Consider the following 25,804-nt stretch of genomic DNA (forward strand, 5'->3'; position numbering starts at 1 on the left):
TCAAATGCAGTGGCGGATGCCTTGGCAGAGATTGATCAACCCTCTTCCTTTGCAGCACGCATGCCACCCATCCGTTCATCTCCTCTCATGAGATTTAATACGTCGACTGACTTGGGGTCGCTTGCCACATCAAACAACGCGCCCGGCAGTCCGCCAATGTTGACCGTTGAAGGGCCAACGGTTGAGCAAGTCCAGTCTTTGTCTGGTGTCACCTTGGAAGAGCCGCGGTACGATTCCCCGGGTGCCATTTATGAGAGATATGTAGCTGCTAGAAATGCGTGGTACGCTGCGCAACCTGCTGGCAGCATCAAGACCAACCAGCAATATCGCAAAGCGATGGGGCTCCCACAAAGATACGACAAGCGGAGTTACGAGTGGTGCTTGGACTACAAACAAATGTCGAAGCATCGCGTCACTGCGACAGGGTCCAGAGAATGGACGAAAGAGGAAATGATGGCGTATCTAGACTGGAGCAACCAGGAAGATGAGCGGATTGAAGCCCAGGTCGCTCGGGAGATGGGTGATCATCCTTTGGCTAACAAGAGAAGAGGAATGAAAGAAATATGGAAGAGAATAGAGGTAGACAGTAATGAGCAACAAGCTTTGCACTCAGCGAATAGCGCGACGGAGGATTGCATTGTTGTCAAGTTGTAGATTAAACTGGAGAGAGTAACTAGTTGAAATGATCTTCCAGCCGGGTCTTGCGGGTCTGTCCCAGCGCTAGAGGAGTGCTGACATAATTTGGGCACCTGGGTGCGCTAGTCTATTTGGGCACCCGGGTGCCCATGTATCAGTCGCCTGACGAGGGCAGTATGACTGGGCTTGGAACGTAATAAGTTCTATTTTACCTGAATAATCTGCTTTAAAGTATCAGGGCCCTTGGTTTTCTAAGAGTTTTCAAGGGCTCAAAGAAAACGGTAAGCGTTAGTGGCCTGAGGCAGCTCTGGCCCGAGGTCCGACGGCGGTTCCCGTGACACCTTCTTTGTTGTTGTGTAACCATTGTTGGCACAGTCGCCTTTGTTGTGGCCCAACCGTGTGACAGCTAGATTGTGTGGCCCAACTCGCAACCAAATTGTGAGGTAATTCCACACCTTCTGGACACGATTCAACCCAGCATCGCCTTTTTCGACTTCGCTTCTGCTTCATCCTTTCCATTCCTACGAAGAGCAAACCCATGAATAATAACTGTGGCCGCCTCATCACAGCGCGCAATGTCTGTCGTTGAGTCAACCGCGGGCGAAGAGGCCCATGAGACGCTGATATACGAGGCCTATTTAAGTTGTATCAATCTGTTTGCATCATGCAAAGCCTGTGTTTCTCTATCAAAAATCTCACAACAGCGCCTTGACGACGAGATGTTACGGTTTCACATATGGGCTAGCAACATTGGCTCTAGCTTGGATTCATCTATGACCTCTTCACTAGACCATCGCCTTCGAAATAGTGGCAAAACCAGGAATGCAATTGTTATGCTCCTCAGAGTCTTGAGGGCGAATTTGGATTATAGTAAGGGTTGAACATCTCCTGCATCTGCACGAATCGTGAATGTTAACCTTGGAAGCGACTCGGATATTTGATCAATCTGAGGATACATTGTACGAAATCGCGGCGATCGACAAGGCCAAATCAGGGTGCGGCGAGGCACACGAAACCGCCAGCCCCATGGAGGCTGGAGACGTCGCCAAATCACTGTCTGACGAAGCCATAGCATCGGTCCATGACATAATTACCCAGTTGAAAAGAATGTCGGCCGCTATTAAGAGGGCTACGGCTGCCGAATATAACGCTCAGGAAATCAAGAAAAGGGATATCAAAGGGGACACCGACGAAGGAGCCGGTGATGAGCTATTCGCGACAAATCTTGTCAAATATAGATTCCCAGGTGAGGCAAAGGAAGAAACAGAAATTGATGCATTAACATCTTCAGAAGATCCCAGAGACCCTCCTCTTACTATCCAAGAGATACTTATTAATGCCATGTCATTTCGTATGAGGCGATTTAGACACTGGAAACAACACCACGAGAAACTTTCAAGAAGAAAGAGGACAATCGCTCGCAGCCAGGCAATTACTTCAGATTATCCACTGTTACCAGAAGGAGGACCCGAAACGACCGAGCCACACCATCTGAGGGCTAAAACATCAAGTAATGAACATACGTCTATTGAGCGGCCGCAGCTACCCGAAGCCGCTGCCTCGTCACGGATGTCATTTGAGAGCAGACTCTATGAAACCCCTGCATCTGTTGTTAGTCGATATACAACTGCTTCCATGAGCGTTCGTTCGAGTTTTGGCCCTACATATGTGGCCTGGCCGCGTCCCCCTAGGAAACCAAGCAATTTCGACGATAACGATGATGTGAGCTGCCCGTACTGTTTTGAAAAATTGGAGCCAGATGAGCTTAAAAAAACAAAGTGGAGGTATGTGTTCCGAATGCTGCTTCCCACACTCATAAAGGCTGATTTGCCGGTAGAAAACATGTTAAAAAAGACCTGGAACCTTACAGTTGTTTGGATGAAGAATGCCAAACATATCTGAAGATGTTCCCTACAGAAGAACAATGGAGCAGTCACATGAAAACACGACATATGCGAGGGACTTGGGTATGTCGAATGAAGCCTCATTCAGAGGCTAAGTCGTTCAGTGATGAAGACCAAGTCCAAGACCATCTCAAGCAAAAGCACGAAGGGATGTACCCCAGATGGTTGACCAGGACTGTAATAAATTCCATGTATCGCCCAGCCGATGGCTATTTCTTTGACGAATGCCCAATGAAGTGCCAAGACCAACCACCGTCATCAGAACCTGACCGTCTTGCGCACCATATTGCTACTCATCTTCTTTCTCTAGCCATGGAGGCTCTCCCGGAGCGGAGCGTTGCGTCCTCACAATCACATTTTCTCGATGACGATGATTGGGAGGAAGACGAAACCTCTAGCGCTTCCACCCGAGAAACAATGCGGAGTGGAATACATATGTTGCCAGCCATCAACTTCACAACTGACGTGGAAATCGAGGGTATCCCAAGAGATAGAATGCCGAAAACGCAAGCAATACCCAATGCTCAAGATACGGTGAATGAATGGGTCGAACTCCTTCTGTTTGAGGATAGCATTTTTTTTCCAGCGGATGACAATGCCGACATATTAAGAACTGGGTATATCAAACCTCTATTTGATCTAATTCAAGCCACCTTTCCCAATTTTCTAGCTGTCTTTCAAAGTCAGTTGGACGGAACAAATAAAGCCGAATCTTCGACATTTAGCACTCAGTCAAATAGCTTGACCAACAAATTGTACCAAGCGATGAGGAAAGCCGGCGCTGAAATACCTAGGCTTGTAGAGATAGTCTCTCATGCTAAGTCATCAGACCGTCAATATCACACCCAAAACCTTTTGGGCACAGTAGGAGCATTATTGACAATGTTGGAGGAGTTTGTGCTCCCTGAAGTTCTTGAGCAGCAAGCAGAAGTATCATATCTTGTAAGTTCTCATTTGGCGCTCTTATTAGCCAGCAAGATGAAAATTATAAGCTCCCAAGAATAACTCAAAATAGGCTTCAAACCATGCGGATTCTTGTTTCCCCAGACTGGCCTCTCTACTGAAGTCGGAAGGGAGATTTGACGCTAATAAGAAGCAAATCCCATGGGCAGATAAGATTCAGATTCCAATAGATATGGAAAAGCTATCTCGGTGTATTCAAGTGGTCGCGGCCTTTAACCGTACTGTCGAAACGAGCTACCGTACGAGCGCCTATGGCATTATCAAAGACCTTATCATGGCAACAGTAGATGTGTTGAATGATCGGGAGCGGCAGGAACCAAGATGGCTCACGCCCGCCCATGCCAAACGGTTGTTGGAACATCAGAATATCGAGAATGTCCTGGAGGACATCGGATATCCGTTAGCGCACAATAGCCTCAACTCGCGCTTGGCAAACTTCGTCCGACAAGATGCCACACGGCTATTCTTGATGCTCATCTATGTGGATAAGTTGGCGATGCTTGAAGAGTTCTACGATCAAGGCATCGGCGACTCGATATTTCCTCTCAAAGTCAAGCTATGCAGGACCCATGCCATCATCGAGGGAAGGAAGCCTGCAAAACTCGAATTTGCTACCCAAATGAAGTTTGAAGAGGCCGACATCCTCTTCAATTACCAACAATGGATATTTTTTGTCCCGAAGCTCACTTGGGCAACTTCCGACGACGCCCTCCTTCATCCAAGATGCAGGTTGCCCTTCCTCGGACATGCTAAGATTGTCGGCCATACTAATCTCAGCACCATCTTCTCAACTATCATTCACCGTGATTATGTTACTATTGACGTTGATGGCATTGTAAGTGCTCATATCGTTACAAAGTTGGATGTGTATCATTTTGCAGCGCTTAATTCTACATTGAGTAGCTGATACTAGGCATCAGGAGACTCAGACCGATAGTGAAGGCAATCCCTTCGTTACGGTCCACGAATTGTTACCGTCTGCTCTGAAAATGGATGAAGTGTACGATTCCTTCGTTAAATCTCAGTACTTGGCATTTGATATGCTCCGAGGGTTTGAAACCAGACACCTGCTCAAGGCGGCCGCATTCTACAGGAAGGACAAGAACGCCTACTTCATCTTTCCATCGCCGCAGTATGGTAGCCTTCGGGGGCTCTGGAGTCGTGGGTTGCCCCAAATTTACCATCAGGGCTACATGAATTGGGTATTTGATCAACTTCTTGGTCTCGCCGGTACCATTGAGGTCTTACACCATGCAAGTAATAGCCGTATGTACTACCACAGCGATCTACATCCTAGGAATATTTTCTGTTTTCGTTCAAAAACTAGCCCAGAAGCGGTCAAGGACCACACCTCCTGCATTCTTGTCACATCCGCTGCTAGTATTTCAAGGCTCACGGGCGGCTGGGACCTATTACATTTCGAGAAAACCAGGCCCTTGACAAAGGCGTTATCTTACGCGCCCCCGGAGACAGAATTCTTTCCGGGAATGGAACCTCCACGTTGTTACGACATATGGCCACTCGGCTGCCTTTATCTGGAGTTCGTAATTTGGCTTCTACATGGCCACCAAGGGCTAGTGCTCTTTGTGAGGGAAGTTAATGGCAGATTTTACACTACACAACACCCATACGGGCTCTCGCCCAGCAGCAGTACAGCCATATTAAACCCAGGAGTCAATAACTGGATCGAAAACATCATCAAGAAAGATCCGAGGTGCACCCCGATAGGCACCAAGGAGACTGCCATGTTTCGTCTGATTAATCTGATTAAGGAGCGGCTCCTCGTCACGGCCATAGAACCGAATCCGAGAGACCCGATATCGATGAATCGATATGCGTCAGGGTTTGCTGACGCGGAGAGATGTGAGCGGGCATTTGCCCCAGAAGTGCGCGACACACTCGCTGGAATTATTCAAGATGTGAAGAACGGCACTATTGACTGGATCAACTTTGACCAAACCGCAGCGAACTCAGCTCCCTGCCTTGAGGTCGAGCCTGTGACAGGTCGTACCACTCTATCTGTCAAAAGGACTCACGGTGCAGAATGATAATGTGGATAGAATTTTCATCCACTAGCAGCTTAAATATTCAACAGTTCATTAAAGTACGACTCTCTACAATGGATGAAAGATGAGAGTACGTGCATGTTCACGTAGGTAAAGGGTTAGGTCGATTTCGATGTCTAGTTATATGTGCGTGCTATCAATTTTAAAGTAGAATACACAAAAAAAGGCTATTTACTGCACTACAATAAATATAACTTGTTCGCTCCTTAATTCTATCACGCCTGTTTGTAGAATATCATCTAAAATCGTCAATTTTGGGTAGTAAACATCGGCACTCGGATATGCTTTCGCCACGACCCATGAGCAAGAGTCCATTTCTGTAGTAGTGGGCAAAAATACCTCATTCAAGTAATTTCAGCAAGTGATAACATCTATGTGACTTTTCTCGGGCCGTATAGGCTTTGCACGGCCTTTTCAATACCAGTTCCTATAACCGCCATGTCTCTGAAATCGCTGACAGACTTGTGAAGGGGAAAATTGAGCAGTGACACACAAAGGCAATGTCAAAACTACGCAAGCAACAGCCAATGAGCCCAGTCTCTAAAAAAATAAATACTAGCAAAGGGAGCCATGAGAAGACGAATACCTCCTCCAATTGCCACAGGTGCAGCCACTTACTGCATGTCATGAAATGCTTGGCTATCAGGTCAGAGAGCCGAGAATTCTAAACTATCCTTCACTGCTAAAATTGCTGGCCATAAGGCGATTCAGTCTTCCCGCACGCCGAATTATATGTTTTTAAGCTCTGAAAAGTGCTTGGTGGTGTTGAACACGACGCGATGTCATGACGATTAAGGGGCAAACTTGTGGCCAAGTCAAGACCTGCGAACCGGGGATCTGGCCAACTAACACCAGGTGGAAGATAAAAGATACAACCAGTTCATGCCCAGTGAATGCTTTCCGCTAGTGCAATTCATCTCGTAGTTGTAGTGATCAGGAAGGCTAAGCACGCAAGACTCTTTCGCTCCAAGGCAACTTTCGTACCCGCAGCACATATAGGTAATCCGCAATGAGCTGATCCAGATTAGAGAGTTCCTATTTACCAGAATGAGATGTCATTTCAGCCCACAGATAGCGTAGGCCCTGCAGACATCGCTGCGCCTGTTGCCCTATACGGCCTACTCAGTGAGCTTCTCCACCGCAGAGCTATACGTGTGAGGGTAAGACGGAAGCTGCATATTTATATTGCCTCCTAAAGCCCTGAATTTAGCGTTGCATCCGAAACAACTGCTGTTTACAGCTAGTCTGACAAGTGAGGCATGCTGTTCAGCTACAAAACGATCAAGAGATTAATAAATCTATTAGCCGAGCTGAGCATACAAGCAACCCCTGACCCGAGTGTGCTTTCTACAATTCCACGAGACAGATTCCATTTGTGTCAGGCTAGTGCAGATCTTCTATTCCCTGTCTTTTCTGTCTCAGAGCCGCACCGCATCTTATATGCCATATCATGAGTGGACCGCAGAGGCCGCCCAGAAGCCCAAATGCCGTAAAACACCAGCCAACCCCAATCCGATCAATGAGGGGCTGGAGAACTGCAAGGGCAATCGCTGCAAGTGCGCAGCGAACAAGATTGGCGGACGCAGACGCGGTAGATGCTTTGGTGGTGTTCAGATCCGTGAGAAGTGTCCCAAGCGCCTGAGGGAGGGTTCAGTAACTACAGCTTATACTTCCATCCACGGATGCAAGATTAAACACACCACAAAGAGACCGGTGGTCGAAAAGCCAACAATGGCTTGGAAGACGAGGGGAACGGAAACATGCTATCACGCAGTTGGTACTTAATACACATGCAGTGCTAGCTCCCCAGGACCGTCTCACAACTCGATAATGGATAACTCATCCATAAACAATTGTCCCTATAGTGCTGAGAACCACAAGGTACAACGCACTGCTGAGTCTGGCCGCCTCGATTGGAAAGTCGGCATTGCGGCGGACCTCGCCCTGGGACATGCCACGGTTTTTGGCAAGCCGAGCGAATTCAAAATCCAGAACCTTGCCTAGAATAATCTTAGTAGTAGGCTTCAGAATAGGTGGGATATTTTACCGACCCCATATGAATGTCCCGGCGAGGCAGGCAATACCAAATGGGATGTAGATGAGACCTGCCCTCAGGCTTTCATAATGATACATCTTAATGAGAAGTGTCGAAAGGGACGCCTAGATGATTTAGTAGATCATTTAATAAATTCTATTGCATGATAAAACCATAGCTACATCCTTTAAAAGAAGCAGTTTGAGGCAGCTCAGTGGATTGGGCAAAGTGAACTTGGGTCCATGTTCTACGAATAGGGCTAGGTTCGTGCTGTTATTAAGACTGTGACTTTCACTACTCTTATCCCTTTTATTCCTTGTAATAACGGAGAAGAGGGTAAGGTAGATCCCTTTAGGCGCTATGCTCCCGTTACCAACAATCACACGAGAAGTTTCTGGCAGTGCTAGCAATATTAAAGCTAGGCAAGAACCTCCCAGGATACAGAGCATCCAGAATATCTATTTTCATCCAAGCTGTGCAGTAAGAATACCTCCCAAAACGGGACCAACAGGAGGGGCGACGTTGGGCCTATTGTTGGCTATTCGATTAGCCACACGCATGATTTCGGGCTGTATCAGCAGGATATCCACCCTAGAAGAGAGATGCCAGCGTAGGAACCTCTTTCAGAGCGGGTAGTGATGTCGGAGAGAACTCCGTACCCAAGAGATATAGTGCCTGTGGTGCACGGGTGCTTCAGCAGAGCACCCAGCGTTTAGACATGACAAAAAGGGGTGGGTGAAATAAGGCAACAAACCGGAACTGCCGGCGCTCTGAAGCATTCGGAGGAGTAAAAGACCGACATATGTATCTTGCAATGCCAGGCCGAGGTCGGCTGCGAAGTACACGGAGAGAGCGAGTGTGTATATCGGCCGCCTTCCGAATTTGTCGGCGGCACTCCCCATTAAGGTGGGAACAAGGCCCGAGACAATCATGTAAGTAGTTACAGCTGGGTTGACAAGTCCAACCGTGACATGGAGGTCCTTTGATATGGCGTCGATGGCGGGGTAGAAGCATGACAGAGCTTCACAAAGCCGCCCCGACGTTTGTTCCTCGGCCGGTCGGATGGGGAAACCTGAAGAGTGTAGTTCCATCAAGTCACTTCCTGCTGGTGGAGTTCAAAGACTTTACTCCTGTTCTGCCGGACCCCGTCAAGCTGGGCGAGCGTGTGGCGGCAATGCACAAGAACAGTTCCTCTCCAACAGGCTAGTTTGGATTTCCGATTCAAACATTTGACGGGGCGCGTCTGCAGGCAGTCGGCTTGGACCCGAGCTGGACATCGTTCTTCTCTAAGCTTCTCGCCGAAGCTTACCGCCAGGAAATGGAGACGAACGGGCCGTGGCCGGAATTGGACGCCGTGTACCTCAAAGTTCAGTCCCAACTTATCCTTAGACTTATTGGAGCACTTGAGACCGATGGACGCAAGGTCAAGCCGGTGCTCATTCACGGCGATATGTGGGACAGAAACATAGGTACTGAAGCTAGCATGGGCAATCCTTGGATATTTGACTGCGCTGCGTATTACGGTCATGACGAAATGGACCCGGGCATCTGGCGCGCGGAAAGGCACCAGTTGCGCTCAAAGGTCTACAGGTGAGAGTACCTGCGAAACATGGAGCCCAGTGAGCCCGAGGAAGAATTGGACGATAGAAATCGCCTGTACAGCGCCAAATTGAACTTCATGCACTCGGCATGTTTCGCAGGGTCACCTGCCCGACAGCAGTATGTACATTGCCCTGCCTTCTTGTTATGGACAGTGTTTGCTAACGTGCCGGGGGCTTTCGATGATTTTGTTTTTCTGCTTCGGAAGTATTTCCCCGACGTTTCTGATGCTCCGGAAAGGAATAACCTTCAGCAAGGTGAATAGCAGGCGGTGATGATGGCATGGCATAGTGGATGATCTTGACGTGTTTCGTAGCAACCATGTTTTAGTATGTATTTCAATGTTAGCAAATGTCAGCGAAGCCATTTAACACGTATTGGGCAAAAGACTTACTCCGTACACTCAACATGCGCTCCACTCGGCAGCTTTTGCTGGCTTCGTCTCTATTGACGTGCGGTTAGGTTGACAAGCCATTCCGGCCTGCTGGTTATCCCTGCGCGTTGCTGCAGCCTTGATTGGCACGGAAAAACTACCTGATGAACTACTCCCTGCGCTCCTCGTAATCTCACGAGATGCGGGATTCACAAATTGCTGACATCGCTTGGCGCCCACGCGATGTCGTTGGGCCGCCATTTGACTTGGACGAGAAATTTGGAGCACGGTCAGTGTTAGTACTGGAAATGGTCCCATCATGGTAAGTTTAGCCACGTTGCAAAGCCAAGTCTCCCCCGGCATAGATCACAGATTGCGGTCCTCGGCAAGCTAACATATATTTTCTGGTAAAGTTCTCGCGGAAGCTCTTTACGCGACGTATGTTGCTAGGCCTCCACACCGACCCGTCACCCATCCGAAGGATCCCAGAGTGTATATGTAGGAGTTGATGCCCGCGGCGGGACCACATACCAATATGACTCAGCCAGCACATCTCCTGCCCACAGGTCCATGTCGACTCCTGACACTGGATCCGATGTTTCCGCCTTCCATACGACAGACCGAGGTTCGGATCCTTTGGGATGATCTATTGTATATACACCCGAGGAGAAACAAACTGCAGACATCATGCTTATCCACGGCCCCAGAGGCTCTAGAAGGATGACATGGTGTAAGAGCCGGAGGCTGGACATATTTTGGCCACGTGAGTGGTTACCAAAAGACGAAGACCTGCATCACGCCCGGATATTCACCTTCGGATATAACGCTCAGTTTCGCTCCTCAAGTCAGAGCTCAGCACTGGGCATCAGCGACTTCTCCAAAAATCTTCTTTATGATATGATCTTTGCCAGAGATCTCTGAGGGGGCCACCTGCACCTTAGCGAGGTATATTCGATCAATTGGCAGCCTCATGTGTCTTGCTATCACGCTCATGACAATTTCGGCCCAGGTTCCTATAATCTTTGTAGCTCATTCCATGGGAGGGCTTGTGTTTAAAAAGGTAATCATCCTTTGCTTAGCCCAGAACGCTTTTACGCGTCTAATACTTGCGCTAATCGTAGTTATTTAAGCGTATACAGACGCGCGGCTAGATGCGCGATACGCGACAGTCATGAACTCCACCGAAGCCGTCGTCTTTCTCTCCACTCCTCATCGCGGGTCAGAATTAGCCCCGTATCTAAACCGAGTCCTCTCCGCTAGCTTCGGCTCTACGTCGAAACAATACGTTGCGGAGCTGACCAAGCCTTCATCCTTCCTGCGTAAACGAGCTGTTCCGCCACGTCGCTAATGAACTCCAGATATTTTCTTTTTTCGAAACATTGCGATCATCGATTGGTGTATCTTCTGCAGTACGTGGTCGCTCCGATTTTCTACTTCGTTACCAATTTAAATTAATATAAGAGCGTCTCCAGTTAATCCTAGACCCTGAGTCGGCAAAGCTGGGGTACCCTGGTGAGGTTTGAAGATCGCTCAATGCAGACCACTACCATGTGTGCAAATTTGGAACTCCTCAAGATCCTAAATATCGTGTCGTCGTCGGTGCCCTAAAATCTCTTGTTTCACCAATCCATTCGACGGGTAGGTGTGCGGCGAGATTATTCATATCTCATTATTTTGGTTCGCGCTAATGTGATTCTCGTCCCAGAAACCGAACTCAATACCTAACATGTTGAAAGGCTCCGCTCCTTTCTATCTATTTCAGCATCCATTGACCACGACTTTGATCTTTTTTTGCGGTCGTCAAGCTGAGGGAACATGTCAGTGGCTTCTCGAGCAGGCCCCTATTCTCGAGTGGCTTTCCACTCCGTCACAGTTAGAGGTCCTTATGCTTCATGGACGACCCGGGCGTGGGAAGTCTGTTGTAGCGTCCTTCTTAGCACAGCATCTCCATGGGTCTGGTGCTGTGGTGCAGTATTTCTTCTTCTGGGCTAGCGATGAAACTAAAAAGAGTATGGCCGCGCTGATCCGGACCATTGCTTTTCAAATTGCACAACAGCTTCCCTTTTTTCGCAAAACTTTGTTGGACATGGCGAATAGCGGTTACAAGCCCAAAGACGCCGAATGGAGATCGACATGAAAGAGACTGTTTGTGAATCTGCTTTTTAAGATGGAGTTCCATCCACCTCTATATTGGATTATAGATAGTGTTGACGAAGCCACCTCTCCTCATCACCTCTTTAGGCTTTTATCGGACCTGCAACTTTGTAAAGTTCCTATCAGGGTCTTAGTAACAAGTAGATGGAGCCAAACTTTGGTATCTGCTTTTGAACAAGCTATTTCTAGGCTGCCGTCTTCCATGTTCAGCATTGATAGCGACTTGACTGACATGAGGCTCTACGTGGAAGAGGAACTCAAATATAATAATTGGGAGGAAAGGATTATGAGAAGATCATTCGGAAAGTTCTCGAAAGAGCAAATGACAATTTTCTATGGGTTCATTTGAGGAGCTCAAGGACTGTAACACAGAAGAGGACATTGGCGACCGCCTTATTGAACTTCCTCGCGGGATGGACGGACTGTAACAGCGCATCGAAGAGAGCATATGCCGCATCCAACGGCCCTCGGACCAGAATCTCGCTCGTAGGCTCCCTTCTGGTCAATGTACACGCGTCGAACACTTGCAATGGATGAGCTTGCCGACGCCCTGTCGCCCGTTTTTGGCCGGATTCTTGACATCTCTCAAACCGCGGGCAGGCTCTGTGGTCACTTTATAACAATTGAAGGTGAAAACAAGATTGGATTGATTCACCAGACAGCACGCGAGTATCTTACAACCACTTCGTCCCTACCCTTTTCTCTAGACGGCCCCGCTGCGCATGGTGAACTCTTCAGGACCTCCGTCACATCCTTCTTAGACAAGGGCCTGCGGTCCAAGCTTCAGCGTGCTTCGCCAAAATTGCTCGAGTACCGTGCGACATCATGGCCCTACCACCTATGCGCCACTGACATACATGAAAATGGAGATAAGCACCTGGATCTTTTGACGCAGTTCTTCACACAGCCCTCGGTTCTAATCTGGACCCATGTGTTGGCTTTACTTGGTCAACTCAGAGTGCTCATTGAAGCGTCTCAGTCTTTGTATAACTTCGTCAGGAGAAAGAGAAAGGCTGAAGCTGTTAGTGACCCTGCTTTCAGAAGATTTGATGAACTCGAGGTCCTGGAAAGCTGGTCTCGGGACTTGCTGAAGTTGCTCGGCAAATTTGGCAGCTGTCTCACCCAAGAGCCGACCATCATTTACACCAGCGTGGCGCCGTTTTGTCCTACAAGTTCTTCGATTTTCAAGACCTTCGGAAAGCAACAAACCAGTCATCTTGCAGTACGAGGGCTCCCGGAAGACTGGGGTGATTGCCTCGCAAGGGTTTCTGTTGGCACCGAAAGCGTGGCAACGCTCATATGCTGTTCCGGACGACATCTTGCCGTAGGGACTTCAGGGAAGACAGTATTCGTTTGGAATTGCACAACATTCACCAAGTTGCTAAATTGGAGCATAGCGAAGCAGTTTCAGCCTCTGTTTCAGCTCCAAGGGAGACCGTCTGGCGACCTATGGACTTCGTCACACCAAGGTCTGGAGCCCCCAAACCGGGAAGCTCTTGTTGTCCATCCCGAATCATGCCAAAATGCAGGCTCTTTGTCTGCGATTCGTCGATAACGACACCGCAATCATCATGGGACCTGACCATCGATGTGTCCTACGTGCCTCACTCGCCCCGAAAGCAGCCTGTGAATGGAGCAATATGAACCAGCAACTCCTGAACGATACCGAATCTCTCGAAGGCACCTATCTCAATTCTCCCGTTGCATTGTCTATCACACCGGATGGATCCAAGATTGCGGTCGCTTACAGAAGGTTCTCCCTCACAATCTGGTCCTTCGACTCAGCTACACCCCTAGTACGTCTGGCGCGACCAGAGAAGGCCAGCCAACCCTCTAAGCCACTCCCATTTGTCTCCAAGATCTCGTGGCACCCCGGAGGAGATGAAATCCTTGGGATTTTCATCTCAGGTCATAGTTTGAGATGGAACATTGTGGATGGGGCCTACCAAGAACATGCACCTATACCGGGACAGATGCCGTCCGATATCATCTGCAGTCCAGACGGGTTGGTCTATGCAATCTGCGGAGTTCGCGGGACAAGAAGGCTTTTCGACTACGCAGGTTCCATGCTGATATACCAACTAAACCCGGATGACCCGATGACTGCCTTTTGCTTCAGCCACAATGAAGAAAATTTTATGATATTCGCGGCAGCTACTGCACCGTTTGGGAGCCAAATGCTCTCATGCGACTGAGGATGGTGGATGACGACGCCGCTCATAGCCAGGCTGCCGAGCAAAGCGTTCGCCAATCTCAAGTGGCCTCCGAAACGGCAGTTGATAGCTCTGCTCCGGTACTCCTCATGTCTCCTCCGCCACAGAGCCATGCGGTGTGCTTTGGAAATGACGAAGGGGCCGTGGAGCTGTTTGACTACGAAGCGTCGGAGAAATTGCGCCTAGGACAGACTGCGTCTCAAATGAGTATTGAGCATCTCGCCTGGAGCGAAGACGGTGATCGCGTCTGCTACGCGGAGCTGGGTGGTCGGCTCACCGTCGTGCAACTCGATCACGGCAAGAAGGGCCGTCGAGCGCGCCGAGTCGAAAGGCTCAAGCCTAGGTTTGACACTATGGGTGTTACACAAATTCTTTCCTTGCCAGGGTCTCGCAACTCTCTACTTGTATCGTCTTCTTCTTCCGTACAGCGCTGGTCTCTCGAACCAGCCCAACTTGAGACGACTTGGGACTATTGGCAATCACAAACATCTCGGCAGTGGATTCCACATCCTCGATATCCCCCCAACCTCCTGTCCATCACACCTGACGGTGTGTCTGTTCACCTGCGGTGCAGTCTGGAAATAATCTCTACTGTCCTCTGGGATGATGTCGGTAAAGGAGACCACCCGCCTGGCTCTTTGCCTGAGTCATTTATCAATCATACCAAAACTCTAATGATGCAGTAGATGATTTGACCGTCAATGAAGAAGTTGAGAGTGTAAAAAGCACATTCGTGTACAGTCACCTTTTGGTTAAAATATCCAGGACTTCATCGTCTAGCAAACTACGGCCCCGGTTCTTGATATTTGATGCCAGTCACATCTTGAAAATTCGATTTCAATCGTGCATATCCCAGAAAAAGTTTCGCAGACGGTTGAGATGCCACTGAATGTTCTGTCAAACGGTAAACTAGTCTTCATAGATCAGTCGTTTCGAGTTTGTCCATGGCACATAGGACCTACAAATAGGACAAACAACGTGCAACGGTACTTCTTCATACCCCGGGACTGGTTACCACTACAGAGTCTCGGGCTTTTGCAAATCACATCGACTGGCGCAATTTTTTGTCCCCGAAAGGGTGGAGTTTCTGTTATTCATAGCTCAATCGGCGCGGCCTTTTAGGAACATACTTCAGCAATAATTCTTTGCCTTGCAATAGGGTACTTGATGCATTATTTCTCTACCTCACGCATGATGAACCACGGATCTTTGGGGATAAAGTACTTCTAGGATTATGCAATTGACTACGCGTGTGTGGTTGGGGCGTTGATAAGCAAGCACCACCAGTCCATGGGAGCAATCCTGATGGTCATTATGACCCTTGACCTCTCATTGTATCTTTTATAGCCTGCTTAATAGAACCCTAGTAATGTTCACTGTAAAAGCTACTGCAGATCAAGACAGAAAGAAAGTGTAGAATGGCAGTTAAGCCTACACGCACAAGTGCGGGCACCGGAGTATTGGTGCAAATCGCCTTAACTATCGCAGCCCGACTTCCCGCGAGGACTCACTACTAATCTTTTTTTGCTTTTTGTTTATCATCTGCCCATTCTACGTGGCCAGTGTCGACGCCCTGAATCGAACACATCTGGACTCTTTCCGGGCATCTCTGCGGCTCTGGAGACGGCACTTAGGGTTAGGGTTAGGATAGCCAAACCCCTCGATGGGGTTTTCGTGATAAGATAAGAGATAATTTGACCGGGGAAATCATCTTCCCCACTTCATCTCCCGTTTGCGACCACCAGGCGTCACTTCAAGAAGGCGTCATATATCTCTCGCGACACTATTTCTCCATTTCTTGGCGGAGCGGCAACGTTGAGTCCATACAATACTCCATTGCTTGCCGACCAAGCGCTATCCCCGCCAAGCCCAGACTCACCTAACGGCATAGGGCGCCCAGCGGCGACTGGTACGCCATCCTGTCGCATTCGGCTAGCCGCAGCTTTCCACATTCATAGAATTCCCTTTGCACGGCTGTCTGCCACTTCATCTGAATATGGCTGTATCGGAACTTACTGCTTCAGCGGTAGCTAGAGGCGCAATGGCAGTTGATCCGTCCGGCGTTTCTCAGGGAGCAGCATCTACTCGGCCGACTGCATTACAGAATAGGGCGGCATTCAGCAAGAGTCCCTTTGTTAGAGCCGGAGAAAACAGCCCGGTTAAATGGCAAATCCTAGACGCTGATTCAGTCGACCGAGCGAAGCGGGAGAACAAGCTTCTCTTTCTTCATATTGGATACAAGGCTTGTCACTGTATGCTATTGAGTCGCGGAAACCATCTTGGCCCTGAATGAGCAAGCTGACAGTTGACAGTCTGTCGTCTCATGACTCAAGAGTCATTTTCAAACCCAGAATGCGCTGCCATATTAAACGAATCCTTTGTTCCCGTCATCATTGACCGAGAAGAGCGCCCCGATATCGACACTATTTACATGAATTATGTACAGGCCGTGAGCAATGTAGGGGGCTGGCCGCTAAACGTCTTTGTTACCCCCAATCTAGAACCCGTCTTTGGCGGAACGTACTGGCCGGGACCTGGCACGTCGCGCCGAGTTGCGGCCGAAAGCGAGGACGAGTCGCCCGACTGTCTGACGATTTTCAAAAAGGTGCGGGACATTTGGCATGATCAGGAGACACGGTGTCGTAAGGAGGCTTCGGAAGTTCTGGCACAGCTTAGAGAGTTTGCCGCAGAGGGCACCTTAGGCACTCGAGGACTTACCGGTACACACCCCATCGCCACACCAAGCTGGAATATCCCCAGCAACCCCGAGAACACCCCAATTCGCGCCAGGGACAAAGATGCCCAGGTTTCCAGCGAGCTGGATCTGGACCAGCTGGAAGAGGCATACACGCATATTGCCGGAACATTTGACCCCGTATACGGCGGATTTGGCCTGGCGCCAAAATTCTTAACGCCTCCAAAGCTGGCCTTCTTACTACATCTAAACACATTCCCCAGCGCTGTCCAGGATGTGGTTGGCGAAGCAGAATGCAGGCATGCCACAGAAATGGCCGTCGACACCCTTCGAAAGATCCGCGATGGCGCCCTGCACGACCACATCGGCGCAACTGGATTTGCCCGCTGTTCAGTCACGCCCGACTGGAGTATTCCCAACTTTGAGAAGCTAGTTGTCGACAATGCCTTACTGTTGGTCTTGTACCTCGATGCCTGGGGGATAGCTGGCGGTAAGGCGGACAGCGAATTTTACGACACTGTGCTCGAACTCGCCGACTATCTGAGCTCGCCCCCAATCGCCTTGCCCAGCGGCGGCCTGGCCACCAGCGAAGCCGCCGACTCTTTCATGCGACGCGGTGACAGGGAAATGAGAGAAGGAGCCTATTACTTATGGACCAGGCGCGAGTTCGACTCCGTCGTGGACGCATCTGGCCAAGACAAGCAAATCAGCCAAGTCGCCGCCGCCCACTGGGACGTCCAAGAAGGCGGCAACGTAGACGAAGACCACGACCCCAACGACGACTTCATCAACCACAACATCCTACGGGTCGTCAAGACCCCAGACGAGCTCAGCAGGCAGTTCAACATTTCCACCGACACAGTACGCCAGCACATCCGGGCCGCCCGGAAGGAACTCAAAGCAAGACGAGAAAGGGAGCGAGTCCGCCCCGAGCTCGACGACAAAGTCATCACCGCGTGGAACGGCCTCGCCATCTCCGCCCTCGCACAAGCCTCGTCCGCCCTGAAGCCCGTAGACCCCGCCCGCAGCGAGAAGCACCTCCACGCCGCGGAGTCAGCCGCCGGCTTCATCAAGGCCTCTCTCTGGGACGAATCGTCAAAACTCCTATACAGGATATACCGCGAGGGTCGGGAAACCAAAGGCTTCGCCGACGACTACACCTACCTCATTCACGGGCTACTAGACCTCTTTGCCGCAACAAGCGACGAGAGCCACCTCGCGTTTGCGGACGCCCTCCAAAGTAAGTCGCTTTATTCATCTCCCCTTTGTGTCGAACACACAAACCAACGTGGCCTAGAAACCCAAAACTCGCTCTTCCATGATTCAGACTCGGGCGCCTTCTTCTCAACGACAGCCTCCTCGCCACAGGCTATTCTCCGCCTGAAGGACGGCATGGACACCTCGCTGCCGTCGATCAACGCCGTCGCTGCGTCGAATCTGTTCCGTCTCGGGGCGCTGCTAGACGACGAGCCCTACTCGACATTGGCAAGGGGGACGGTCAATGCGTTTGAGGCAGAGATGCTGCAGCACCCGTGGCTGTTTCCAGGCCTGTTGAGCGGCGTTGTGACTGCGAGATTGGGGCTGCAGGAATCTGTTGGCGACGTCAAGTACAAAGTTGGACGGGAGAAGGCTGTTTAGCGTATCAAGATGTCCCTTGGCTGCTCGCACGGCGGCTGCAAACGCGCCATGGTCGTTCACGTGAGCTTGTTGCAGACCGGTCAACGTATTGATCCAGGCGTAAAAAGCATAATGCCGTGCGTCATGTGTGAATGAATGCATTTATTGAGTGCATCTCGCATCTCGTACTTGGACCTTGGTGACGGAAAATGTTGACAGCCACTCCGAAGGCGCCAGCTGAGCCCAGAGCCATTCTGCCTGGGGGCTCCTTTCTTGTGCCTCGTCATCCCCGTGCCTTGATTATTTATCTATTTTTCACCTTTTTTTTTTTTCAGCTCGAATGTTCCCATACAGGAATCGATTGAATTTTATTTCCAGGGTATCTATTCTACAATAGTTGCCGTTGTTCACTCACTGCTTCACCCTCATGACCGGGGGCTGTCGGCCGCCCCAGCAGTCCTGTTCATCAACCCGCTAAAGAAATTCTGTAGTTGCTCATTGTCAAAGTCCTTTGCCATGTTGTCCACCGGCAGTTCGTCCTGTTCTTCTTCGTCGTCTGGTGCAGCGTGTGCGTTGCGATTCTGTCGTCATTAGCATCGCCTTCCCGCCTTGGTTGCACTTGGACCCAATGAGGAATTTGAATGGTAAACTCACCTTAAGACGCTGCAGCATGTCATCTGCATCGACTTGAATGCCCCCCATGTTGAACTGCACCGGGCCAATGTGATCGTGCACGCTCTTCTCCTCCGGAAACTCGACCCTTCTCCCTGCCGGTAGGGGACTGCCCCCCTTCTCAGGAGCCTTGGCCTTGAATGCCTCCAGGATCTTGAGCTGTCTCTCCAGAAAGTCCTGCGGGTCTTCGCTCTCCACGCCGACGGTTTGGCCGTCTGACATTGCGCTCTCAACGACGGCGAGACCGCCGCTATTGGGGTCACGACACCATTGTTCGTATTGAGCTATGGCGCTGGGCTCCTGCGTCGGCTTGGGGGATTCTTCGTCGGTGTTACTGGCGCCGGGATCGGACCCCGGAGGTAGCTTGATATCTGCTTCCCAGCCCTGAGAGATAAGTTCAGTATCAAAATTACCGCCGAGGATTCGAATCTTGCCCCATGAGTCCCAATTTGGTGCGACGACAATCTTGTCTCGGTCTATTACGTTGTGTTTGAGCGGTTGGCGCTTGAGGAGGGATGTGATGCCGAGAGTGGAATGGATGAGGAGAGGCAGTTGAGAGGGTGTGTTTTGGGACGTATATATCAGAGATGCGCCGTCTAAAGAAACGTTAGCGACGTCGCGGTTTGCGTCGGGGGTTAGAACATACGTCGGAGGAGGACGGTTCGGAGATACTGCAAGACAGTGTCAAAGTCGGGTTCTTTCCAGCTCTTGTTTTTTTCAAGAAACTCCATTTTTTGCGCCTGCAGCTCGTTAGATTAGTTGTAGACAGACAAGTCCCGCGCGAGAAGAAGGGAGAGGCTTACATTCTGGCATACTACGCAGAGTGGCAATCCCAACGGCTCCGACCACTCTCCTGGTCCCAGCGGCAGCAATCCGTCGCCATCGCCACTCGTTGCTGTTGCCGTCGGCGTTCCGTCCAAGTTCGTCGATCCACCCACACGGCCGCGTTCCTTCCAAGAAGCCATGATATCCTCCATTTCGTTGCGCGCCTCGGTGCTCACCCCACCCATGACCTCTTCTAGCACTTGGATCCAGCTCCAGATTTGACGGAGCCATTTATGTGGTTGTGACCAGTCAAGGAGGATGATGATGGCTGTGTGGGACACTGTCTCCGCGGTTAATAGCGGCGAGACAAGGGTTGCGAATTCGTTGGAGGGCTGTGAGAGCAGATATAGTGATACTCGGGCAAGCGTATCTAGTTGTGTCAGTCAGGTCTGACCCACGCCTAATCAATAGCGTTTCAAATGCGAACCGTCTTGATCTGCGTCCAAAACATCGTAGTATGTATATCCTAAAGCAAAGTTATTTGCGACAGGCGGTGTCTTTTGTCTATCGAAATTGCGTCTCGCCTCGGTACCAGATAGTGACTCGATAAACTCCCGTTGGGTCTCAGGGGTACCGCCTATTAAATCATTAGTCGGTTGAAAAGCATAGCATAGCTACGCGGGAAACACAATGAAGACGCGCATACCCAACACCAGGAGATTCTTTTCTGGGAGGCGCTTCGCGCTAGCGACTGATTCCAGCATGGATGTCCATAGGTTCTTCTTTTGTTCGCCATTTCGACCGTCCGTTTCGCCAGAGCCAGAGGTGTATGTTGACACTCGTTCGTTTCTACCCGTCATGGCAGCAGTTTTTCGCACAGGCGGAGTTTTCGCGTCCACAAAAGTTTGAAGCTAATATATGGCTGCTGTCGACTATTTCGTACGAGAGGCGTGTCATCAAACGCGCTTTGTAGAGCTTGATGGTGGAAGAAACCGCGTCTCGAGGTCGTCAGGGGTGCAGGAGCTCAAACGCACTGCTCGAGCATCTTGGATCGCGTGAAGGGTAAATAAGAAACAACCTGTAAAAATCGTAAGACCGGGCCCAAGATTCAAAGAGGTGTCTTTCTTCCAGACAAATGCGCACGAGACGAGATTGCTTCCAATGGCGTGGGTATACCCCCTTCGTCAAAGGCCCGGAGCTCTATTACGTGCGGTGCGGAAATTGACCCGCAGGAACAGGACTGATCCCTGGCCAAACGCCAAGCGGTTGTCCACCAAGCCCAGAACGCCAAGGGCTCCACTGTCACGCCTGCCACCTCTCAGCCTTGCATTGAGATGTCTTGCCCGGCATTAACTCTTCGCCATCAGCAACAGCCAAGCGCAGCATCATGAATAAAATCCGGGCCATCCAAGAGCTTAACAGGAGAGAAATCGAAAATGGAATGTGAGTCCTGCCATTAAGCTTCCCTACTCCCTCGCGCAAATCTGCTGACATGTCCAGAACACCCGAGGGCTCATGGCACGTCGACTACCGCGACACGGCATTTATCTACTTTGGCGGCCTGCCCTACGACCTGACTGAAGGCGACATCATCACTATATTCTCCCAATTCGGCGAGCCCGTCTTTCTGAAGCTCGCGCGGGACAAGGAGACGGGTAAATCCAAAGGCTTCGGATGGCTCAAGTACGAAGACCAGCGCAGCACAGACCTGGCGGTAGATAACCTGGGCGGCGCCGACATTGGCGGACGAATGATCAGTGTTGACCATGCGCGATACAAGGCCCGGGATGACGAGGACCCCGAAGAGTTCAATGTTAGCTGGGAAGCCATGATGCGGAGGGAAGGCAAACTCAAGGATGAAGACGAGGAGAGCGAGGAAGAAGTGACTAGGCCAATATTGCCAGAAGAAAGGGAGTTGGCGATTTTAATGAGGGACCATGATGATGATGATCCGATGAAGGGTTTTTTGGTGGAAGAGAAGAAGCGAGAGGTTGAGGAGGCCAGGAGGAAGGCGGACAGGAAGGAGAGACATGGGGATAAGCATAGACACAGACACAGCAGGAGGGATGAGTCTCCGGAAGGGAAAGATAGGCGACACAGAGAAAGGAGTAGAGAGAGGGAGTCGAAACGGCAAAGAGACGACTCGAGGGACAGAGAGAGGCGGCGCCGTAGAGACCATGATGATGACGGGCACAAGAGAAGGGACAGGCGGGATCGCAATGGTGATGAAGGAGAGCGGCGGAGGGATAGAGAACGCGATCGGCCAAAACATGATCGGGACAGATCACAAGAACGAACAAAACGCCGCAGGGACGATGAGCGGAGGCGGAGGCGGAGCAGAAGCCGTTCGCCAAGACGTCATGAAAATTGATACCACAATAGCACTTAATTTGCGTATTGGAAATGTGAAAGACCAAAAGTAGTGATGGTATTCGAGACCTACGCCGCCTAGATCCAACTGATAACGCCCAACGTCCCATTGTATGCAATAGTATCTTGTAGCCCCAAACATTGTGGCTACCTACAGGAAATCACGTATTTCCCAAATATCGTTTCCAACCCTCTCTCACGCACAACCGTTTCCCACTCTCGCCATCTACCAAGACGAATTTTTCCCATCGAGCATCCTTGCCGGCACCCACAACCGCAAGACTATCTTCGCTAATCCAGCCAATGATGCCCTTCGCGGGACGCATCGTTCCCAGGACCGTTCCTTCGGAGAAGGGGATGCCCCCGATCATAGTTTCGTCACCAGCTTCAAACGGCGCAGAAGCGAATGAGTATACGTCTGAAAATACGCGGGGCATGAGCGGCAACTTGCCCAGGATGCCCCATTTTCCAGGCTCGGCGTCGGATGAACCGAGCTGCTGGCTTCTCTGTATTGATTGCCTCTTTGTATTCGGGATATCAAATATGTGCAGAGTTGATTTGTCCGATGTGCAGGCAAGCATGGCTCCGGATGGCGAGAAAGCCAAGGAGAATATGGTTGCGGGGTCAATCCCCCTTCGAAGCTCTGCGACCTTGGCGCAATTTGCTGTGGAGTAGACACGGATAAGAGTTCCCGTCTCACTTGCAGTAGCCAACAGCTCTCCGTTGGGACTTAACTGGATGGCCTTGAGGGCTGATGAGTGAGCCGGAATGATGCTAACGTTGCCTGTAGCAAGCTCGATAAGTTGAATCTGGCCAGGAGTCCGTCCTGGAAAGGCGAGTGTCTTGCTGGACAAGGAACAGAGGCCGAGAATGTTATCCGCTGTTTCATAGACATGAAGTAGGTTCGGGGGTTTGGAAAACGAGTAGACGCGAATGCTGTTTTGTAGAACGACCACAATGCGCTCACGACCTAGCTGGACTCCACGGACGGAGCTGAGGGCTGAAATTTCGAGTGCTACTCTTCCTTTCATGTCATCCCATATAATAGCCTGCGGTTCAGGTGTCAGCAGGCATATTTTCAAGCGTGCTTCACCTTGACTGACCTTGTTCATGGCAAATTTGGGAGACCTGCCACCACCGACGAGAGCCAAATAGTTGGTCATGCCCATCATCTGAACAAGGCCAATCCCGGCGTTGAAATCTAATGGCATGTTAGCTAGTCGTATGAAAAATAGGTAAATTCCTTGGAAAAGAGTACCTCTTGATGCTTTTAGTAAACATGACTTTGTGTGAAAGACTGAGCAGGTTAGCACAAACACTATGACCAAAAATTCCGTGAAACATACTGCAAATTCCAGATTCAAGACCAACAGCAAAGCAGCTGCTATCATTATTAAATGCGACAGATAAAACGGCCGTCGGATTCGACGCCTCGATAGGAGGCCGCACATTCATGCTGGTGTGGCGTGGGTAGTATGTGAGACAAAATGCCGATGAGAAACAGAGTCAAAAAAGCAGGAACATGAGCTGCGTGAACAGAAGCAAAGGACTACTGAGAAATAGAAGGAGTCATATCGGCGCCGGCCCTTAGGTTAGAGATATCAAAGAGTTGCAGGCGCCGCGCAACAGCAGCAATGAGCAGTCGTGCTGCCAGCGTACCGATTGGGAGGCAATGCTGGCTCTTCAGAGTTATTTCCGGGATGCCACAGTTTCCCAGAGTCCGCCAGAGCACCTCTCAGCAGGTGGGCAGGGGACCGCGCCCGCGCCGGTATGTAGATATAGATGTGAGTTGTGAATCTCGAATCTCGAGTTCGCAGCCCCTGTGGTGATGAGATGGCGACGATGAGGAGCAGGCAGCTGAGCCAAATAAAGCGAAGATGTCGACTGGTTCCAGATGTCGCACCGAAAGCTGGTGACTTAGTCGGCTGTGGGGGTCTCCGTCACGCATGACTTGACAGTACCCAGGTACTAGTATGTATGTACTAGTTACTACTATACTACCCACCTGGGCAGTTGTCTGGGCATCTAGGCAGTCAGTGGTCCTTCGTCCAACACAGTTCCAAAACCAGCCTAGTTTAGCTAAAGCCAAGACTTGTTTGGGGAAGGAGCGGGTAACACATTGTTTGTAGATGGGCTGGACAACAATTGTTGATGCGACATGTTCTTATGCCGTGGTGCTTGCGGCTTTTTCAACGGACCGAAGTGCAATAATCCCAAGATTTCTGGAAGTTCTTCTCACTCTGTCGGCCGAAAAGTGACAAGGGCCATACCGCTGATTACCCCACTAATACGGAGTACACCGCCGAGCTAATAATCGTGGCCGCTAGTCTCCAGGGGCAAGGTATCAAGGTAAGGCTCCTAGAAGGGCGAGGAGCTTGTGAATTGTGCTGCAAATTTAGTGTTTTCTCATCATATGCGCCAGTAAAAGAGGGCGGGATAATGAAACAAAAGAAAGGGTAAGGAAAATGTGGAAATCACAGACTTCATCAGGGTGGGAATTCGAAATTGCAGTGCCTTGGTTTTGTGCATTGATACCTCTGAGGCGATGAGGATGCCCAAACATTATAGACAAAAGCGTGATTCCACGATTGAAATCTTCAAAGGCTACACCGTACCGCGCAAGAGAGTACCTAGGTACCCAGGCCAAGTTGGTTTATGGTTGATGTATTTGTAATAAGCAAATTGTGACTGGCATGCTGAATTCCTCGGCACCTAGAGACGAGACCAGGTTATGGCAAAGGCGCGCCCCCATTCAATGATCAACCGACGTCTTACCTTTTCTCTTCGTACTTCCCACGACCAGCGCTGCATACATATCTAGTCCGCTTGCTTGACCCTGTAACCCAACTTGCTAGCAAACAAGTCTCAGCAACGCCTGAAGGCGCGAAAACGCCAATCCATCGTCGAGGCACCGGGGCCTGGGATACTACGAAGGCAGCTTAAATCAATAGTGATGCCGATCAGCCGGGTCACTTCAGCTCCTGAAGCTACCACACGCACACACACAAACAAACAAGGCCAATACCCCAGCCGTTGAGGAGACCGAAAATGATCAGCCGTCCTTGCCATGGGGTCGTACCTAAGGATACGATGTACTGCAGGTTTTGCTCTTGCATGACGGTAACGCCCAACCATGGCGGCGATATACAGCTCACCTCCGCCTTCCTCGACCTCGACTGACCTCGGTCCCATCACAGCCACACTGCCTTTCCTCAAAACTGCTACACAGACCATCGTGAATTCCAGGCCGAAGGCTTAGGCTTTCCTTGAACATACAATACCGCAGGCATGTTCGAAATTCCCCCAAATCAGCAAACTCGGCATTTTGCTTATACGCGGGTCTATAGGGTATGCGACAAGTTCATGCTGCCCGTCTGGCAATATATATTCCCAGCAATTCGCATGGATGACAAGTTACTACTCGCCCGAACTCCATTGCCCTTCGAACTGTCATTACTGCGCTCCGCCGCCGCCTCCGTATGCGCTTTCTTCATCAGGCGGAGAAAACATCGCCTTCTGCTGTCCGAGTACTGAGTCACAAGTAATCCAACCCCTGAACTGGAAATTGATAGAAACACTTGCGCAGACTATGTTTGCCCTGCGCGGGAGACCCAATCGGAAGGATACGGTATTGTGTACGACGGCTGCAACAGTGGTCTCGTATCGGGGACACAGGTTGTGACTGTCGATAACAACATATATGACCAAAGATCTTTGTCGCAATATACATATACAGCTACGA

General features: G+C 50.3%; 8 protein-coding genes across 9 annotated transcripts; 6 read left to right on the forward strand and 2 right to left on the reverse strand.

Annotated features, from left to right (window-relative positions):
* The first annotated feature begins 882 nt into the window (after window positions 1–882).
* Window positions 883–5,774, forward strand: J3458_020935 (uncharacterized protein). The gene is made up of 5 exons (XM_007816617.2): window positions 883–1,506; window positions 1,562–2,420; window positions 2,474–3,482; window positions 3,556–4,338; window positions 4,424–5,774. The coding sequence occupies exons 1-5, from the start codon at window positions 1,212–1,214 to the stop codon at window positions 5,549–5,551; spliced, it is 4,074 nt and encodes a 1,357-aa protein (XP_007814808.2). The 5' UTR covers window positions 883–1,211; the 3' UTR covers window positions 5,552–5,774.
* A 3,148-nt stretch (window positions 5,775–8,922) lies between these two features.
* J3458_020936 (uncharacterized protein) lies at window positions 8,923–9,198 on the forward strand (the record flags this gene model as incomplete). The annotated part of the gene is made up of 1 exon (XM_007816615.2): window positions 8,923–9,198. One exon carries the CDS (start codon window positions 8,923–8,925, stop codon window positions 9,196–9,198), a length of 276 nt encoding a protein of 91 aa, XP_007814806.2.
* A 3,061-nt stretch (window positions 9,199–12,259) lies between these two features.
* Window positions 12,260–13,925, forward strand: J3458_020937 (uncharacterized protein; the record flags this gene model as incomplete). The annotated part of the gene is made up of 2 exons (XM_066122313.1): window positions 12,260–13,054; window positions 13,128–13,925. The coding sequence occupies 2 exons, from the start codon at window positions 12,260–12,262 to the stop codon at window positions 13,923–13,925; spliced, it is 1,593 nt and encodes a 530-aa protein (XP_065972565.1).
* A 107-nt stretch (window positions 13,926–14,032) lies between these two features.
* Window positions 14,033–14,629, forward strand: J3458_020938 (uncharacterized protein; the record flags this gene model as incomplete). Its single annotated transcript, XM_066122314.1, has 1 exon — window positions 14,033–14,629. The coding sequence occupies one exon, from the start codon at window positions 14,033–14,035 to the stop codon at window positions 14,627–14,629; it is 597 nt and encodes a 198-aa protein (XP_065972566.1).
* A 1,355-nt stretch (window positions 14,630–15,984) lies between these two features.
* J3458_020939 (uncharacterized protein) lies at window positions 15,985–18,276 on the forward strand (the record flags this gene model as incomplete). Its single annotated transcript, XM_066122315.1, has 2 exons — window positions 15,985–16,195; window positions 16,256–18,276. The coding sequence occupies 2 exons, from the start codon at window positions 15,985–15,987 to the stop codon at window positions 18,274–18,276; spliced, it is 2,232 nt and encodes a 743-aa protein (XP_065972567.1).
* Window positions 18,277–18,680: 404 nt separating this feature from the next.
* Window positions 18,681–20,552, reverse strand: J3458_020940 (uncharacterized protein; the record flags this gene model as incomplete). The annotated part of the gene is made up of 6 exons (XM_007812513.2): window positions 18,681–18,836; window positions 18,910–19,523; window positions 19,574–19,667; window positions 19,731–20,122; window positions 20,180–20,329; window positions 20,399–20,552. 6 exons carry the CDS (start codon window positions 20,550–20,552, stop codon window positions 18,681–18,683), a joined length of 1,560 nt encoding a protein of 519 aa, XP_007810704.2.
* A 450-nt stretch (window positions 20,553–21,002) lies between these two features.
* cwf29_2 (RNA-binding protein Cwf29) lies at window positions 21,003–22,096 on the forward strand. The gene is made up of 2 exons (XM_007812514.2): window positions 21,003–21,135; window positions 21,193–22,096. Exons 1-2 carry the CDS (start codon window positions 21,080–21,082, stop codon window positions 22,061–22,063), a joined length of 927 nt encoding a protein of 308 aa, XP_007810705.2. The 5' UTR covers window positions 21,003–21,079; the 3' UTR covers window positions 22,064–22,096.
* Window positions 22,097–22,105: 9 nt separating this feature from the next.
* Window positions 22,106–23,981, reverse strand: HSV2_2 (Phosphatidylinositol 3,5-bisphosphate-binding protein). Of its 2 annotated transcripts, none has more exons than XM_066122316.1 (3): window positions 23,321–23,981; window positions 23,166–23,263; window positions 22,106–23,111 (listed from the first exon to the last, which is right to left on the reverse strand). In XM_066122316.1, the coding sequence occupies exons 1-3, from the start codon at window positions 23,511–23,513 to the stop codon at window positions 22,224–22,226; spliced, it is 1,179 nt and encodes a 392-aa protein (XP_065972568.1). In that variant the 5' UTR covers window positions 23,514–23,981; the 3' UTR covers window positions 22,106–22,223. The 2 variants fall into 2 exon arrangements, with proteins under 2 accessions (XP_065972568.1, XP_007810706.2); XM_007812515.2 differs by having other exon boundaries at window positions 22,106–23,263; window positions 23,321–23,359; window positions 23,409–23,896.
* Window positions 23,982–25,804: the final 1,823 nt, after the last annotated feature.

The sequence above is a fragment of the Metarhizium acridum genome (genome assembly GCF_019434415.1).
Source record: "Metarhizium acridum strain ARSEF 324 chromosome Unknown scaffold_577, whole genome shotgun sequence".
NCBI classification, from domain to species: Eukaryota; Fungi; Ascomycota; class Sordariomycetes; order Hypocreales; family Clavicipitaceae; genus Metarhizium; species Metarhizium acridum.